We start from the raw sequence: 19,714 nt of genomic DNA, 5'->3' as shown, positions 1-19,714 counted from the left end.
GCTACACCTGATTCCCCCACTTAAAAGTAGCAGTTCCCTTAAATGGGGGATAACAATCAAAAAAAGCAAAAAGAGAATTGCATTGGTTACCTGCTTTTGCTGTGTGTCTGATAAAGACCACAGGATCTGCACTCTCACCTTTAACATGTTTGTAGCAATTCACATGTCTTTATTCCAGCCAGGCAAACCCTCAGGTCACTCCTGCTGAGCAGAAATAATACTGAGATAAAAACAGATCATGAAAATAAGCCCGACTGGTGCTGGAGCTGTGAGGGAGATGATACTGTCTGAGCCTTCATGCTTGATTTTATTTAACAAAGGAAGAAGAAATATCATTCTGTACGTTAACCACTACCGTTGATGACTAAAGACACCATTGATGTGGAATATTTTAAGTTGTGGACCCCTAGGCCTTTCTGATTTCAACAGCCTCCTTTTATGAAGCTTCCAGAACTGTACCATAATATTTTCAAATCCATTTAATTCAGGACAGGACCCCATGGAGCCAGAACCTGCAGCACTGGCTGCAAGGCAGGAAGGAGACCTGTACAGGGTACCAGTCCATCTCAGGGTCTACCCACATTCACATTGCACATCTTTGGTGAGGTGGGTGGAAAGCCAGAGTACTCAAAGGAACACTCATATAGACATAAGGAGAACATGAAGACTTTACAGAGACGACAAGCAGATACAGGATTTAAACCCAGGAGGCTGGACCTCTATGCTACTCCATCATTTACATTTACTTCTTTGGCTGCCGCCTCTACCCAAGGTGACTTACATCTAATTCCACTCTTCCATCCTCATCCCTCTCTGACTGCTTACAGGAAGTTAACTCATGGTTGTCTGCTAACTTTGTAAAATTAAACAGTAATAAAACAGAGGTTCTTCAGGTTCTTCTGGTCAGAACTAAAACTGTTTTGGCCAAATGTGACGATATTTCTTTGGCTATTAATAATTCTCTAATCTCTTCTTCCTCTTAGGTTAAGAGTCTTGATGTTATTCTTGATAGTACCTTAAAATTTGAAGCACATACTAATATATTTTTTCATCTACATAATATCACCCATCTATGCTCGTTTCTTACAGCTATCTGGTTACGTCTCATATTGATTATTGTAATTCTATCCTCTCTGGTCTTTATCATAAGCTCCTCCACAAACTCCAGCTCATCCAGAAGGCTGCTGCTCATATCATTGCCAGAACCTTTCCACAGAACATATTGCTCCTGTCCTTCAGCAAATTCACCCTCTCTCTGTTGAATACTGCATTGATTTTAAGATTTTGCCTTTTACTTTCAAGATTTTCCACAATTTGGCACCTCCACCTCTCTCTGATCTTCTTCTTATATTTACTCCTTCCTGTGACGCACATCTCACCATGCACTGCCCATGCGCACGGCACCTTGGTCGCACACACACTGGAAGCTGGGCACAAAGTGAATGACCTTGCCGCGGCAGCGCATGATCCTCTTTAATAAAAGCCCTGTGTGCGTCCAGGTGTCCGTGTGTGTGTCTTCTGGTGAAGTGCGCATGTGCGGGGCCACAACGCACATCGCACCATGCACTACCCATGCGCACAGCACCTTGGTCGCACACACACTCGAAGCTGGGCACACAGTGAATGGCCTCTCCGCGGCAGCGCATAATAAGCAAATAAAAGACATAATTGCTGGGAGAGTGCTGATTGGGTAGTCGCGGCTGCGCACATAAAATCCGTTGTTGGGGAGACGCCACACATACAATAATCGGCTACATGCCAGCACAGATTAAAATACTTGCTGGGGAACTAAACAGTACTTGCTGGGTAGCCGCCATGGGCACGATTATCAGCTACACGACACACATTACATCAGTTGCTGGGGACATTCTGCTGATTGCCCACTGTTGTGACAGAAAATTAAAGTCATATTATGGACATCAAAGCCAGTATTACTGTCAGAGCAAATTACAGGCATTTTACGGAAATACAAACCAGTATTACTGCGAGAGAAATTTAAAGGCACACAATACACTGACACATATTACAGCCACATACAAGCCAGTATTACTGTAAGAGAAAATATTACGGACATATCTACTAACAACATGCCACCCAAAAAAAAAAGGACACGTCAAGTAGGACAAAAGACGCAGACAATCAAATCCTATATAAGTAACATCTCCTGGAAGAACGGTCAGCTCAACAAGTAAACATCAACAAAAGAAAGGCTGAAAGACAAAAAAAAATACGAACAAATAGATCAATTGAAGAAAAAGAAAATGAGCGTCAGAAAAACGCTAAAAGAGAGAGACTCAGAAGAGCGAACCTTAGAAAAAGTTGGCATTTACTTGCCAGAACCAGTATTCAGCCATGGCCAGTTATATGTTGCATTATCAAGAGTTAGAAGTTTTCCAGATGTTGTTGTCAAGGTTGTAGATGGTCCTGAACAAGGTAAACTCTTGCCAAACTCCGACAGAATATTTACAAGAAATGTTGTCTATAATGAAATTTTATAGAAAAATTTCATGAGGTAAAAAAATATGAGCGCCGTATGAGATGCAGATCATGTGACACAGCAGCAGCAGCAAGCCAGCAGCAAGCCAGCAGCTGATCGAGCAAAGAGGAGGTAAAAGAAAAGCTATATTTATTTCCCTTTGTATTATCGTTTAAGAGGGGGTTTCAGAGGATCGATCGCGTCTCCTTGGGGTGCATTCAGCCCCCCTCTTCACAACGTAAGCAGCAGACTAGCCGCAACTGAGGGTTGGATGCCAAAGGCTTACCCCCCTAGTCTTTATAAATAATACGCTACCGTGGCTGTCCATTTGTCTGTCCAGGATTTTAAATCACCTGTAGCTCACAAACCATTTGACCTATTGACCTGAAATTTGTTACACATGTACTACGTGATGTTAACTATCTGCTTTCAGGTGATGATTGACCCCCAAGGTTATTCCTCTTTTTATTGTTATTTTATTTTATTGTAGAATCAGCTCTCGGTAGGGCCAGCAGGTTGGCCGTGTTGCGCATGCATACAGGCACCGTTCTCATCCCTACCACCTTCACCGTCACTTCCCCTACCTCTTCATATCTTAAATGATTCTTGAGGCAGATTGAAGAATTAAACAAAATGTACTAAGTAATAGCAACACAAACACTGACTTAATCAGTTTTAACACAAAAAGATGCCAACAAAAGAACAGAAGAAGCGGGCCGCTAGGTTGAAGAAAAGAAGAGCTGCTCAGGAAGCAGCAAGCGCATCAACCTCTGAGCAAACGAATGCTAAACATACAGAGAAAGAGGATGAAAACTAGGAATGCTCAAGTCATGTGTATTCACTGCACATTATCATGCAGTGTGCCGTTACTGGTAGTTTATGATACAATTGATTACATTTCTTTTTTGGTGTTCCAGTTGGAGCTCAGGCATGCCAAGTAATTTGCTTATGGTCACACAGTGTCACTAGTGGGATTCAAACCCACAACCTCAGCTCGTCAAGTCCAAAGCCTTAACCACTACACCACATACCCTGCTGGCCCGCTGCACTATAGCTTTCTCTAAGTCTGTCAATCCCTACATTACATAGCACCATTAACAATTCAGATCATTACAAGGTGCTTTACCAAGCAGACATGCTGGCAATACAGTTGTAAGTGATGTGCAGAATACAATTAAAATTGGCAGTAATATAACATTGGTAAACCCATCCATTACAGGGCTTACTCATACATAAACCCATGCTTACACAAATATGGGACCGACTATGAGTCAGCAATAAACCTGAAACACAAGTCTTTGAGAAGTGGGAGGAAATCCCACTCAGCTGCAGGGAAAACATGCAAACGCTGCACTGACTGAAAGAAGCAGCTGCAAAAGAAACCAGAACAAAGAACAATGCACTGAGGGGACAAAACAACTGACCAAAGGGAGTTAATCCAAGAACATCTGAGGGACTGTTCTTGCCTTGTGCCAAATGCTTGCTGGGATAGAATTCAGCTGCCCCTCATCCCTGCTCTGGATAAGGAGGTTTAGAAGATGAATGGATGGTTGGGCAGATGGAGATTTCTAGGAAACAAGAGAGACACGTTAAATCTTGAGTCGTGATGTCAAATTTGTGGAATGAAATAATTGTGAAGCAAATTGCTGGGCCAAGGAACAACCCAGTATCAAAATTTTCATTATGCAGTATAAACAGGGCAGACAAGTGTTTGAAATGCTGGTGCTGACAGCTTACTAAGGTCAGGGCAGAGTTTAATAGATGAGCCGGGAACCACACAGTAAGCCAAGTGAGGTGAAATTCATCAGGAATGGCCTTCAAGGTCTGGGAGTGGACTTTACTTTATATGTCACTTATTATGTCAGTTCATTATATAGATATAAAATAAGTAGATTCTACAGTGACAATAAAATGTATTCACACTTTCTCTATGTGTTCATATTTTATTTTTATAGAACATTGAATCACAATGGATTTATGTTGACATTGATCAACAGAAAAAAGGCAGTAATCCTCCCATCTACTCTCTCTATCTCTCCCTCTCCAGCTCTCTCCTTCTCTCTCCATGGCCAGACCCCTTGCCTGGCCGGGACACCTTCTTAAAAGAAGCTCGGGGGAGAGAGCATGCACAGAGTACTATGGCATGCTATAGATGGCACCCCCCCTGGGTTGCGGCAGCCCCACAAATTCCCACAGGGCACGCTCGGCTTTGGAGTTTGATGGCTCTGTCCTGTTGTGCTTCCAGGAGGTGCTTCAGGAATTGCAGTGCCCTACTTTGTCGGGCTTCCATCTCACCCAGAAATGCTTCGGGACCAGACTAACAGCCCACTCGAACTACTCCCCAGATGCAGGATAAAAAAAGCCCACTGCCACTGCTCTAGGAACCACAGTCGAGAGGAAGAGGGACGAAGCTTGCTGGAGGAAGAGTTTAGGCGGAAAAAGAGAGAGAGAGAGAGAGAGAGAAGGAAGTAAAGAAGATTGCTGGTTAATTATGCTTTATAAACTGTGCTTAATTGGCTATATTGTGCTCTGCAGGTGGGAAACAAAAAGGAAACATTTCCCACAGCTGAATAAAGCCTGTGTTATGCTTGTGAAATTGTGTCTGCGTCTGTCTGTGTCAGATTTGGGGAGCTGGTGCACCCTGTGCAGGCCACTATATATATTTACTATATACATTGTGGAACTGGCCCAGACACAGACAGGCGGACATCGTTGTTTCACCCAACACACACTTTTATTTACAATTATTTACAGTTTTAGTGCACAAACCCAGTGCCTCCAGCACCGATCCCACAAAGTCCAGGCCTCACAGTCACAAATTGCCTTTCTGGCCACCTCCACTCCTCTCCTCTCCTCGAGCTCCATCCTCTTCCATCCGACTCTTGCTAATGAACGGAGAGAGGCGGCCCCTTTTATCTCAACCAGAATGGGCTTCAGCTGCTTCCCTGCAATCCCCCGCGAACACACCCCCGTGTGGCGGAAGTGCCAGCTGCGCACCCAGAAGCCCTCCGGGTGTCCCCAGTCTTCTTGCCCCCAGAACTTCCTGGTGTGGCGGAAGTGCTCAGGTCCAGGGTTCTTCAGGCACCGGGCGTCACCTGGCGGTGGCCATGGGCCCTACAGGGTTGGGTTTCCATGCCCTCTATCAGTGGTCCCCAACACAACCAGGGCGGTCGCCCCCTCGTGGTCTGGAGTAGGCACAAGCCCTCCTCCGGTCCTCCAGGGCGTCCCAGCTGGGCTCTACCCCCAGCCGCATACCACAACATATATAGTAAAAGAAAAGACCAAGCACAGGTAAAGATTTGGGGCACCAAAATCCTTGTTTAACTGAGAAACAAAAAAGTTTTAAGTACAATTTACAACTCGTAAAAACACAATGAAAACTAAGTTGCATCTTTAAAGACAGGAGTCCATATAAGAGACTGCCATCTCTGGTGCCATCAACGTTGAAACAGATCAGACTCCAATGGGCCTCTTTAATATGACACACCTAAATCTTCATTGGTGCAGCATATTGGTTTTAGAAGTCCCATCATTAGTTCAATGGAGATCACCAGTCTGGAGTTATCTAGACCTTATCTAGAAGATCTTGTGCTGAGTCACTATGATGAACTAACCTGCACAACAGAGACAAAAGGGAAAATACTACAAGCAACTCCATGGAAAGGTTATGGAAAAGCAGTAAGGGGTTGGAGACAAGGCCATCCACAAAAACTGAGTGATTGTGCATGAAGAAGACCAGTGAGAGAGGCCACCAAGAGACCAATGAAAACTCTGAAGGAGTTACAGGCTGCAGTGGTTAAGTACAGAGAGACTGTGCAGACAACAACTGTTGTCCAGGTGCTTCTCCAGTCGCACTTTATGTGATAAGAGTGGCAAAGAGAAAAAAGCACATGACATCTCATCTACAACCTGACAGAAGACACATGGGAGACTCTGCGGTTAGCTGAAAGAAGGCTCTTAGGTCTAATGAGGCCAAACACACTAAAATCATTGTTTGACATAAGCCAAACACTGCACATTACTAAAAACACACCATGCCCACCATGAAGCATGGTGGTGGCATTACCATGCCGTGGGTTGCTTCTCTGCAGCAGGCAGGCTTGTGGGCCAATCATGAGGCTGAAAGGCTTTGCAGGAAAACTTGTTGAGTTCTTAAACTCACAGTGCCAAGAAAAAAAAAAGTGATGCAATTACCTTTGCCTAAATTTTTGCTTTTTCTTTGGTCTTCAGAGTCACCAAAACGTTTGTTGGCTGACCTACCCAGTGCCTCTGAAACCCACTTCTCCTAAATCTCTAAAAAAGATGCTGCCTTTGTGGTTACACCCTTGCCTGAGACCTGGTGCTTTTCGCCTTCTTCAGCTAGTGTTTCTTTGTTGGCTAGCCCCTGAGCAGTTGCACCCAGGAAATGCTCAGACACCGCCCCAGCACACCACCCCTCTCTGCCATTCATCATTGTGCTGACTTGCATGTCAAAATCATTGCCCCAAGTGAGCCAAAGAGCCTGGTAATCCTCAGCACCAGCCTAATTCTTTTCAGTAGAAGGCCTGCCCCATACTGTACAACAGGGGCTTTCGTTCCAAAAACGTTTGTTGGCAACCTCCCCTAAAGAGGGTAGAAGTGACACTGTGTGATTCTCGATGAAGAAGGGTGTATACTCTTATACATTCCAAACCATCTTTAATCAAATTGAGGATTGCTGGAAACAACCCTGAGCAGCATGAAATTCCATCACAGAACATGCATACACACACAAACCCATTTACACCAGAGTCAACTATAACCTAACGTGTCTTTGAAGATATGAAAGGAAAGCTGGAGTACTTGGTGAAAAGCCCATAAAGACAGGGAGAACATTCAGATGTCAGACCAATCATGCCTACATGAGAATCAGATGAGATAAAAACCAAGGCCGTCTTAATGCATGGGCACGCTGGGCTGTTGCCTGGGGGCCCCACAAGCATAAGGGCCCCATGCTAATCTATGCATATTGTGACTTGCTGAGTGGTTGTGTAGGTAAGGGCCTCAGTGCACTGCTTTTCCCAGGGACCTATAATGCTGTTAAGACGGCTCTGATAGCAACACTATCCACTGTATCACCAAGCACCCATTAAGAAGAATGCAACTGAATTTGAATGGTCAGTTAGGGACTGACCAGATTCTGCGTACACTATGAAAATCTGAACTGCTTTTGTCCTGTAAAGCCACTGTGATATGGAAAGTTATAAATACAAAGTCACCACTCCCCAAAAATAACAAATAACACAGGAATTTGGTCTAGTGATAGCCAAAGCCTGATAGCTAATCTGCCATGGGGTCCCATAAGAGACAAGAAGAGAGAGTAGAAGAAAAAAATTGAAAGTTGGTGAGATTTAGGATCTAAAGGACAGTAGAAGAGGAACAAAGACAGGAGTGAAAGGGACAAGGCAGAGTCACACTGATGCCAGGAGGTTGGCTGAACTAAGACCCAGACTAGCACGAAGACCGAACGATTCAGATTTAACAAGGACACACTGAGAGTCCAAAAGATTAAGACAAGGACAAAGTGGGCCTGGGGCAGTGCAGAGTAAATAATAGGGAGGGGTGCCTTCTCCTAATTGTGAGGCCTTCCTCCTCCTCCCAGGCTCGGCTCGCTACCCTCAGTTCCTCCAGAGCAGACAGCAGCGGCAGCAACAGTGCAATGTGAGGAATGCAGCTGTGTGAGCCAGCGGAGCTCCCCGTGAGGATATCCTTATTTAGAAAATGAGGAGGGCTTCCTGAGCTGGCCACCTCTCAACACTCGTAGCGCCCGTCTCCTCGTCCCCAGACCTTCAGACCTTCCTCTGTCAGGGATGTACCAAGCACTGGAAATGTTACCGATGCTGTGAAGACCCCCATCTGGTTCAAAAATGACACCACAACAGAGCAGCAGCAGCAGCCAGCCAACCGGGGACACCGAAGAGCTGAGGAGCCGAATCCAACAGTGGGAAAAGGTGAGGGGAGAGCCAGTGGCTGAAGCTCTGGGGATACCAGTCAAGTTCTGCTTCCTGGCATCTAAGAATGTACAGGGCATCCTTCCAGAGTTCCTCTCTCTGAAAAGCGAGTTGTTTGATGTCCAGACCAATGTTTATGCACGGATAATGGGATTGTGCAATGTTCAGACCAGTGGCAGTCCAGGTCAGGTGGCAATATTGGGGGTTTAGCCCTTTAACAAATTTGATTTTACTATCATGTGTAGAGTATAGAACAATGTGAACAGACCGGGATTCTTGATACGTGCAAGCCAGAGCTCAGGAGGGGATACGGGGAGCCATATTGCATGTACAACAGTCCTCCTATGGGGGCTGTGGAGATGCTAGTTTTGATAAAAAATAAAAGAGACACTGGGGGTTTTGTTATCTGCAGACCAGTACCCATGAGATCATTGGGTGTCATCACCTGTTAGTGGTGCTCTGGTGTGGATGTTAGGTGACACTATATGCTGGGAAGTGTTCTGGTTGGAATTTCATCAACTGTTGACCAGTGTTAAGTGGAGATGTTGGAGTGACACTATTTGTAGATCACTGCCATTGAGGGCATGTCAAATGTTTTATTATCTATAGATTATGACCTATGTGGAGGTAACGATTTTTCTAATGAGACCCCTGGCCAGGTGTGGACACTGGGTGTCATTTTCTGTTGGCCTATGCTGATTTTATGATACTGGAGGTTGATATTTGTTGGCCAGTGGTCAGGTGTGAACCCCGGGTGTCTTCACCTATTGGCCAGTGTTCAGTGTGGATATTTGCTTGCCTGAAACAGGGATACTGGACGTTTTTATTTATTGGTACTATCCAGGTGTGGACACTGGGCGTCATTGCTCGGGAGTGATACTTGTTGCAATTATCTCTTGACCAATGTTCTGGTGGGAATACAGGGAATAATTATTTATTGGTTAGTAGAAATGTTGGGGATCTGATTACTGTTATCTGTTGGCCACTGCCCAATCATTGACATTCAGCGTCATTATATTTTGGTATGGACACGGACTGTCATTATGCTGTATGTTTATCATTGTTCACTTGAGAATAGTAGGTGTCATATGTGGTGGCCCGTGCTCAAAAGGGTCAGTATGAGTCCTTTTTAGTCTGCCAGTTCTCAGACGGAAAGTTGGGTGTTATTTATTGTGGGTCAGTGCTCAAATCAGGAAACAGGGAGTTATTATGTTTTGACCAGCACTCAGAAGTGTCACTGGGTGTCATTATGTGTCAACCTCGTGATAATGACTGGTTTATTATCTGTTAAGAACCAGGCTAGGACTCAGTTGAGGATGTTAGATGCTCTTCTGTATGTCCACCAGTACTGATGCAATGGTAATGAGTATGATGTGCCAGTCATTACTTTAATGGGTTGTTCAATGTTTTGATATCTTGTGAGTGAAGCTGGTTTAGGTGGGCAATGCTAAGGTTGGCATACTGTGTTCTGTGTTACATATGCCATATGAAGGCAGGCCAGTGCTCAAGTGAGAATACTGGTTGCAATTATCTGATATCCAGTGCTCAAGTAGGGATACTGGGTGTCATTACATGATAGTCAGTGCTCAGTTGGGAATACTAAGTGTCATTATATGTAGGCCAGTGCTCATGTGGGAATACTGAGTGTCATTACATGATGAATGGTGGTCAAGTGGGAATACTGGATGTCATTATCTGTTGGCAAGTACTCAGGTCAGGATACTGGATGTCAATATGTGATGGCCATTGCTCAAGCGGGGTACAGGGTGTTATTATATGATGGCCAATTGTCATGTGGAGAAACTGGGTGTCATTACATGTTGATTAATGCTCAGGAGGAACACTGGGTATGATTACATTTTGACCATTGCTGAAGTGGAGATACTAGGTATTTTATTATCTGTTCATAGGCAGACCAGGACCTAGAAATATGGTAACCAATACTGATGCAAATGTGGTGGGTATTATGGTCAAATGAGCTGCTCAGTGTCTTGATATCCAATGACTGAAGCCAACTTTGGTTCAACAAGTAGGGTTAGTAGACTTTGTCATCTCTCTTGTACTAAACTGCTCTCTGATAACTGGGCCTGAAAGCTCCAGACTGGCCTTCTCAGGTCGGGAGTTCATTAGGTCCACAAAGACGAGTCTGCCGATGTCCTCTAGGCATCAAAGTAGGGCTGAAATGGGAGTGCTGACCAGATGAATGACCTTAAATCTGCAGTAGTTTTTTGGTTTCAGATGGCAAACTACTTGCGTGTCCTGCTCAGAGTCTCGACAGTATGGAGCCTCGAGGTGGGTCCTGCATACAGCAATCTGTTACTTGAATGTGTCACTTGTGTTTACAAGTATAGCTGAGTGAGAATAAATAAGTCAGACTCATGGTGCCAGGTGCTCAGTGCCTTCAAATGCTGCCGTGTGCAAAGCTCTCTTATTTCTGGTGGGTTTTACCTGCTGCTTTCTGAGCTGTTCTGCTTCCCCGACTTAGAACCTCATTTTCCATTCACCTTCATTCTGCACAGAAGATACTGGATAACAATGCCTTGTCAAGAGGAGAGGAGCCAGTGCAGCCAGCCATCACATATTCATTCATGAGGTTTGGATTGGGTTTCTAAGTGGTACCAGAACGGGACTTCTGTTATTTGATTTGTGAAGCCAGGACCAAAAACTGGTAGACATCGGTATTTTTGGCCAGGTGAGGGGCATTCATTGAAAGGAGAGTTTGATGGTGTTTATTATGGTGTGTGAATGAATGCTACTGGGTAAATGTTGTGATCTTCACTGTGCGGAATTTAGATTGTGCTGTGGAGGGGTAATGGGAAAGATCACCATTTCCTTGAGGGGAATGGTATTGAACTAGTTGGACTGGAGGAAATATATGAAGTTCTTAAGAGGTGCTGCTGGGTACACTTGGTAGTGTCCATTTTGTTGCTACTGGAAGATGTCATTGGCCTTCACTGTGGAGAACTGAATATGGGCTGCCAAGTAGGCAACTTTTGTGACAAATGCACTGGTTGTAGTCACAATCATCAGATCAATGACTCTGTATCTTAGACAGTGACATTTAGTGAGAAATTGCACAAGGGTTCAAATTAAATGAGCCTGTTGCATCAAAAGAAGTTCTCCTTTGTCTGGTTTAGCTTGGTTTTCCTTTTTTTTTTTTTTTTTGGTTTTTACATGGTTGGCAGGACTCAAGTTCACATCTCAGAAGGGGAGCTCACAATGAATCATTTTATGAGGTTTGCCCCAAATTAAATGAGAGAGGGTGTGGGATGAGTGTGTGTCTGCATTGCCACCTAAGATGTGTGTATAAGTGCTGTGCTTTTTGATAGACCCAGAAACCAATAAAAGAGAAAATCTGTTCTAGAGTGAATTGTAAAGAGCTTTGTGAAAGCGCTATATAAAAAAGACTAATGCGTTAAGGAATGCACGTGAGCAGGAATCTTCTGAACAGAGCATTTTTGCTTCTCACTATGCATCACAATCAAGGATAAAGAACAATTAAATGTAATAGATTAATCTGTACCTGATAAAGACTAATAAACCACACACTCCATCACGTGAGGATATGCAGAACATCAAGATAATAACATTGCAACTTACTGAAAGACACTAAACCTAACTCAGAGTCCGGGGGGTCTATCTCAGCAACACTGAGCACAAGCCAGGAATTGCTCCTGGACAGGGCACTAGTCTATCACAGGTCCCTCCACACATACCATTTTAAAATTAGCAATTTATTTAACACAAATATTTTTAAGGACATGGGATGAAAACCCCAGTTACAGAAGGAGAGCTCATGAAGCCACAGGGGGAATGTGCAGACCCCCCCAACAGATGTTGACATGGCACAGGATTTGAACCCAGGATGTTGACTCTATGAAGCGGGAGCACTGAACCCCGCTGCACTGCTCAATGCTCAATGCAGTATCGAATATGCAATGAATATGCAAGTGAATTTTAACAGCAGCTTTACAAATGCACTTCATGAATTACGACACTGACCAAGATGGTCACATTACAGTACACGACTTCTAGTTCTGGGGTATGTCTGACTTGCAGACTGCTGTTGCTGATCCTGTCACCAGGCCATGTCAGTTTAAATAACTGAAAGTCACTGGACATGTCTAATTTATTGAGTATGTGCTGACCTTATAGCACAGTCTTGTTTGCCCCCTTTTTGTGACTGCCTGATGGAGCAGATGCTGTATGAAAGGTCAACAGCTATGGTGAGAACAGCCACCGTCTCAGTGCTTTCTTTTTTCTTTTTTCCATTCTGTTGTGGTACGTAGAACACAAGAAATTAGACAGATGAGCTTCTCTTCTGTTTGCGAGGTCAAAAACACCCACATTCTTCATTCCTCATCACTGCTTTTTGAGTACTGTACATATGGATGAGTAGGGATGTCAAGAGCCAATGCTGGGTCTAGGGAAAAGACTTTAACCTCTTTGTGGTTTAGCAGCAGGTCCCCCATGGGGTTCCACACCAGTCAAAGATATGTGCTTCTGCACCATTCGACAAAGACAGGGTGGGGAATCCCACACTGGGATTGATAAAATATAAAACAATATATACTGTAGGAATCATGGGCCTTGCCATGTCTGCATTCATTGGTTATCATCTCTCATGCACACACAGAGCCCACCTCTGTGATTAAAGAGCAAGTCATGGATTACTTGGATTGAGTCTTGAGGCATGTCACATTTTGGGACTGGCTTCATGGGTGCACACAGCCAAGTGTCCCCAACTTGCTAAGATTATGTAAATGAAGGCTATGGCTAAAAATCGCTGGAAAAGTCATCTAATGTGACATGGCAGTTACAGAACCGACGAGTGATGTGCAAAACAGCAATTTTGTAAAACTGACCCTAAAATTAGTTTTGAATATGATTAAAACACAAAACAATTCAAAATGATATTTTGTGGGTTTTCAAAGTTTTTTGGGGGTAGAAAATAAGAACTATTGTTTCCCCTTATTCTGAAACCGAAACAAATATCAATCACGACCCCAGTGTTCCACGGCTTCATGCGTTGTCATCTGCCTTGTATATTTCCTGTCTGCACACTGGCACTGCCTTGTCATGTGCATTTGGGATCAAAAGTAAGACCATCTGTGCTCAACTTCCCCATCTCTGTAAGCCAATCCAATATGGGATCCTCCCATGGGTATCCTTAAGGCCATATACTTAGGCCAATGGATTTTAGAAGCAGCAAATTGCTTGTGGTTTGAAGCTCTCCTGCTACACCCATCTTTGCCCTGCTCTTCAATAGAACAAACCATGCCTTACATTTTGTACACGGAGAGAAAAGATTGCAGATGAGATGAAAGTCGAAACACAATTTGTTTTGTGACTTTTTCCATGAAGCAGAACTCTGTTTTCCTGCCATTTCACTTTTGTGAGAATCATTAGAAACAATAAAGTCAGCAGTCTGACAAAATGACAGGCAAGTACCAGAACACATGTGGAGTATATGACAATTATAATGTGATCCCTTTACCGGTAAGCTGACTGCTTCACTATGCCAGGTATGTCACGTACGTCACCCACAGATCCAGCATTCAGAGTTTAAATCCCATGAAGTTATCATGTTCTCTACGTGTCTCAATGTGTATTCCTCCCACATCCAAAAAGACACACTGGTTACCTTGACTGGCAATTCCAGAATGGCCAATGTCAGTGTAATTGACTGGTGTCCTGCCCAGGACTGTGCCCAGCCTTGTGCTCAGTGCTGTTGGGATAATCCCAGCTATGGTGACCCTTGTGCCTGATTTGTGAGTCTAAACACGCCATTCCGCTTTTCCTTGTTAGGTGGCTGCTTGTGCCTCCCAAAGGCCGTGCTGAAATGTGCTGTCTGTTCTGTGTTTATTTACTGGTCCATCTGGATAAATTGGAATGCAAACATTAAAATCTTATGAAAAACAGAGTGACTATTGGTGGACAACTATGCATAGAATATGATCATTTTTAAATTGAGCAAATCTGTCACAGGGCAGTAACAGTACATCCTCCACTTTCATCAGTGGCTATTGGATTCCAATTTCTGGACGAGCGCTAAGGCAGACTTGACCATTATTTCAATGGCTTCAGAAGTATGTGGTGTTTGGTGAGGATCCCTAAATTGAGAATAGAAAAGGGTAAAAATATTCATTGTGGGATGCTGTTAAGGTGAAAAATATATATATACTAGCCAACCCACGGCGTACCGTACACCACATAATCAGGCCGGTTTTTTAATGATTTTTAAGCACAGGGAGAAAATTAACATTTGAAAAATCGGTAATGTAATAAATCAGCAAGAAAAGCAACACTATAACAATGCACGGAATGAACCAACACACAATCATCCGTGACTGAAAACTGACGGACCGCCATCGCTCATGTGCCCACCTCCAACGGAGGTGCCAGGAGTTGGTGGGCGTGTCTCCTTCCTGCGTGCGCCATAGATGTCTTACTTGTCGGCGGCTCAGTGAGTCCACGCCCCATCCGGCGTACTTTCCATGGTTGTCTTGCCTCAGTGAATTATATATAAATAGATATTTCTTCAAATTTGCCGACCAAATACCCAGGCTGGACTGGTTTGGAATTGTTGCTTAACCTAACACCTGCTTCATGGCAAAGTGGCAGGCACAGACGAAGAAGTCTCTAGAAACTACGTAACAGATATTCTAATCTATCTATACAGTATAACAAATATTTCATGATTTTCCATAAATAATATTCTCCAAACTGCTCATCCAGACATCTGTCACAAGGCAGGGTTGGCCATGGACAGAATGCTAGCGATCTGGTGTCATTTGGACAATCGCTAATTAACTGAACAGATTTTTGAAAACAAGGGGAAATCGAAATATCCGAAGTAAATCAATGTTGAAACTAAGCAAACATACACACTGCACTGATCAGGACTGGTCATTGAAATTGAATCATGGACGCAAAGTTCGTATATTTAGTGGCAGACTGGAATGAACTCAGGAGCATATTAAATGCTCAAGAAATCACTTCAGAGCTCAGTTTCAGAAGGTAGAAATACATTGTTTTAATGATCTGAGATTCATTTGATTAACTGCTGAAGCGCTCTACTCTGCAAAGAACGCTATCTCTCTATATATACAGTAAATCAATAAGATGTCCGTTCATCTGGCGTCTATGCCCCTGCCTGAGCGTAATGTAATCCAGCATCGTCAAATGAGCAGGAATGTCTGATGAACAAAGGCAAGGTCTTGGCATAAAACAGTAAATCATACTGCACATGTCCATGCATCCCAGGCATCATGTCATCCAGCGTCCACAACAGAATCGGAAGAAAAAGGCAACAAGACATCCAAAGAAAGAGGCATGTAAGGCATATCTGGTGAACAGAAATTCATAAATGCACGACATGACTGAAACAGAGGGACTTCCTATTGTAACATTAAGCCCATTTTAATAAATGCTAGTACCTGTATATAAATAAAGTGAAGTGAATTGAAAAGGTGGCAGTTCTTGCTGTGGTCATGTCCTGGTGTGCCTGCCCTTTTTTTTGTTAGAGTGTCCAGGTTTCAGCCTGATGTATACACATGTAGTTCAGCCAGTCAGATCTGAACAAGAATTATGCATCTTTTTTGCTGTTCGTTATACTCATTATCAATGTTTTACAGCTCTTGTCTGTCAACATTGTGTGTCAGTCAGACATCTTTCAGTCAAAATCAGCTTAATCTAATACGGGGTCATTAGAGGACCATAACCTAGCTGGGCAGCACTGAACACAAGGCCGAAATCAGCCCTGCAAAAAGGCACCACTAAATCATGGGGACTGACCCGTACACTGCACACCTTTTACAAATACAGGAATACCACAGAGAAGGTGCAGACATGACAGAAGATGGCTAGTCCACTGTATCTATGTATGTATATATACAGAATCTATATACTGCTCAAAAGAATTAAAGGAACACTTTTTAATCAGAGTATAGCATAAAGTCAATGAAACTTATGGGATATTAATCTGGTCAGTTAAGTAGCAGAGGGGTTGTTAATCAGTTTCAGCTGCTGTGGTGTTAATGAAATTAACAACAGATGCACTAGAGGGGCCACAATGAGATGACCCCAAAACAGGAATGGTTTAACAGGTGGAGGCCACTGACATTTTTCCCTCCTCATCTTTTCTGACTGTTTCTTCACTAGTTTTGCATTTGGCTACAGTCAGTGTCACTACTGGTAGCATGAGGCGATACCTGGACCCTACAGAGGTTGCACAGGTAGTCCAACTTCTCCAGGATGGCACATCAATATGTGTCATTGCCAGAAGGTTTGCTGTGTCTCCCTGCACAGTCTCAAGGGCATGGAGGAGATTCTAGGAGACAAGCAGTTACTCTAGGAGAGCTGGAGAGGGCCATAGAAGGTCCATAACCCATCAGCAGGACCAGTATCTGCTCCTTTGGGCAAGGAGGAACAGGATGAGCACTGCCAGAGCCCTACAAAATGACCTCCAGCAGGCCACTGGTGTGAATGTCTCTGACCAAACAACCAGAAAGACTTCATGAGGGTGACCCAAGGGCCCCATGTCCTCTAATGGGCCCTGAGCTCACTGCCCAGCAGCATGCAGCTCGATTGGCATTCGCCATAGAATACCAGAATTGGCAGATGCACCACTGGTGCCCTGTGCTTTTTACAGATGAGAGCAGGTTCACCCTGAGCACGTGACAGAAGTGAAAGGGTCTGGAGAAGCCATGGAGAACATTATGCTGCCTGTAACATCATTCAGCATGAGCAGTTTGGTGGTGGGTTAATGATTGTCTGGGGAGGCATATCCATGGAGGGTCACACAGACCGCTACAGGCTTGACAAAGGCACCTTGGCTGCCATTAGGTATCAGGATGAAATCCTTGGACCCATTGTCAGACCCTATGCTGGTACAGTGGCTCCTGGTGCACGACAATTCCTGGCCTCATGTGGTGAGAGTATGCAGGCAGTTCCTGGAGGATGAAGGAATTGATACCATTGACTGGCCACCACACTTTCCTGACCTAAATCCAATAGAACACCTCTGGGACATTATGTTTTGGTCCATCCAATGCCACCAGGTTGCACCTCAGACTGTCCAGGAGCTCAGTGATGCCCTGGTCCAGATCTGGGAGGAGATCCCCCACAACACCATCTATCATCTCATTAGAAGCATGCACCGATGTTGTCAGGCATGTATACAAGAACACAGGGGCCATACAAAGTGCTGCATACAATTTTGAGTTGCTGCAATTAAATTTTGGCAAAATGGACTAGCCTGCCACATAATTTTTTCACTCTGATTTTTGGGGTGTCTTTGAATTCAGGGCTCTGTAGGTTGATCATTTTCATTTCCATCAAACGATGTGGCATCCTTTCGTTCCTAACACATTACCCAGTCTATATCAGTATAGATATCCAGGAGGATTTCTTTTTTCCATTGAGATCTGATGTGTTTTCAAAGTGTTCCTTTAATGTTTTTGAGCAGTTTATATATATATGTTTTGGTTTTGTTATTTGCTTAAATTGGACAAAAATGTGATCACCAAAACTGACTAAATAAATAAATGAGAAAGTTCAAAGTATCACATTGGTGTTCCTTAAATAGATACTAGTATTGTTTAGGTAGCTGCCAGCCTGGTGGCAACATTATTATGCATGCAAGTAAGAACTTCACTGTACTCTCTATACACATGACAATACTACTACTACTACTACCACTACTACAATTATTACTACAATGTACTACTACCACTTCTACAAGATACTACTGCTACTACTATTACAGCTGCCACTAAAACTTACTTTTACCACTACTGCTACAATCTACTACTGCCACTATTACTACTACCACCACTACAGTTTACTATTACCATTTCTACTCCTACCACTACTACAACTTGCTATTACTACCACTACTACTATTACAACTACTACAATTTATTAGTACCACTATTACTACTGTTACCACCACTAATACTGCTACTACAATTTACTACTTCTATTACTACCAACACCACTACTACAATTTACTACTACTGTTACTACTACTAGTACCACTGTTACAATTTACTATTACCACTGCTATTGCTTCTACTACCATTAATACAATTTGCTATTACCATTTCTACTACTACCACTACTACAACTTATTATGACCACTATCTACTACTACTGCATTTACTACTACCACTACTACTATTACCACTCAGAAGTGGGTTATTAATTACCCATGGTGCCAATCTCTGTAGATGCATTTTATATCATAGAGCTCAGATGATGCACTTCATCATAAATGTGCCTCTCAGAAGATATTTGGCTTGTGTGTAGAAAATGACTAGTGTGTGGCTTTGAATCCTCTTCATGTTCCAGCTCAAGCTCAAGTTCCTCATTACGTGTATGCAGTAAAGTGAGACTGCGACTTACATGAAAACAGGTGGCAATGAACACAGTACCAGATGGCAGATATTCTACCTTCTTCCTGAACTGGACCCCCATTTTCCACAGATGTCTCTGGTGTTGAGTTGTTGGGCTGACGTCCTTCTCCTTTGCCACCTGTCAGACTTGCCGTGTTCGTTGATTTGCACAGGTTTGTGACATGCCTGTGTGTTGCCTACTTACTGAATTTATCAGGCTTCAGTCAGGTGGTGGTAATTACGGTTTGGTTCTGAATTTCATGAAAACGTTTGGCCACCCTTATTAATGTTTCATATGGACTGTGAGGGGTGCCTGCCCCTGGCAAGTGTAGTTTGGAGGCTTCATGGCACTTTTTGTTTACTCAGCAGCAGTCAGACATGACAGGTGTTGACACATCGGGGACATTTTGTTTACCTCCGTCAGATAAGCCCAGGATTACAGTGTTTGCAATGCTGCAGTTTCCATGGCAGCGGGGCTGTTGCGGCCAGTGGGTGTTTAAACTGCCCCTCTAATGCTAAGCAGATAGCGCCTGTGTTCTGCAGTGTTTGTGTTTCACAGTGTGCAACCTCAGTCTCCACTTCACATGCCAGCTCACAGAAAAACAAGATGACATTAAGGAGTGTCGCTGTTTAGACAGAACGCCAGGCTGTTTGTTCGAAGGGGCAGATGAATCAGAACAGTAAATGTGCAAGAAAGGCAATCTATCGTGTGGAAGCCATGTGGTAGATTAAGTGCAGTCAGGTCATGTGTGTCGCAGTAGTAGAAGTAGTTGTAGAATTTATAATTGATTTTAATAAATCATAAGGTTTTCAACATGTCTGTTTCATGAGCCAGGTGCTACGCATTGTGCCATACAATTAGCTTTAACATG

At 43.6% G+C, this 19,714-nt stretch overlaps 1 protein-coding gene across 1 annotated transcript in view; it reads left to right on the top strand.

Annotated features, from left to right (window-relative positions):
• The first annotated feature begins 8,126 nt into the window (after nucleotides 1-8,126).
• The window catches only part of arhgap20b (Rho GTPase activating protein 20b), a 64,475-nt gene continuing 52,887 nt past the window's right edge, over nucleotides 8,127-19,714 (top strand). The window contains 1 exon segment of the mRNA XM_039766345.1: nucleotides 8,127-8,445. Coding sequence (XP_039622279.1) covers nucleotides 8,362-8,445 — 84 coding nt within the window. The 5' untranslated portion in view covers nucleotides 8,127-8,361.

This window comes from Polypterus senegalus, chromosome 10 (genome assembly GCF_016835505.1).
Source record: "Polypterus senegalus isolate Bchr_013 chromosome 10, ASM1683550v1, whole genome shotgun sequence".
NCBI classification, from domain to species: Eukaryota; Metazoa; Chordata; class Cladistia; order Polypteriformes; family Polypteridae; genus Polypterus; species Polypterus senegalus.
Note: the sequence above shows the minus strand (reverse complement) of the source record. Positions and strands in the feature narration are given on the sequence as shown.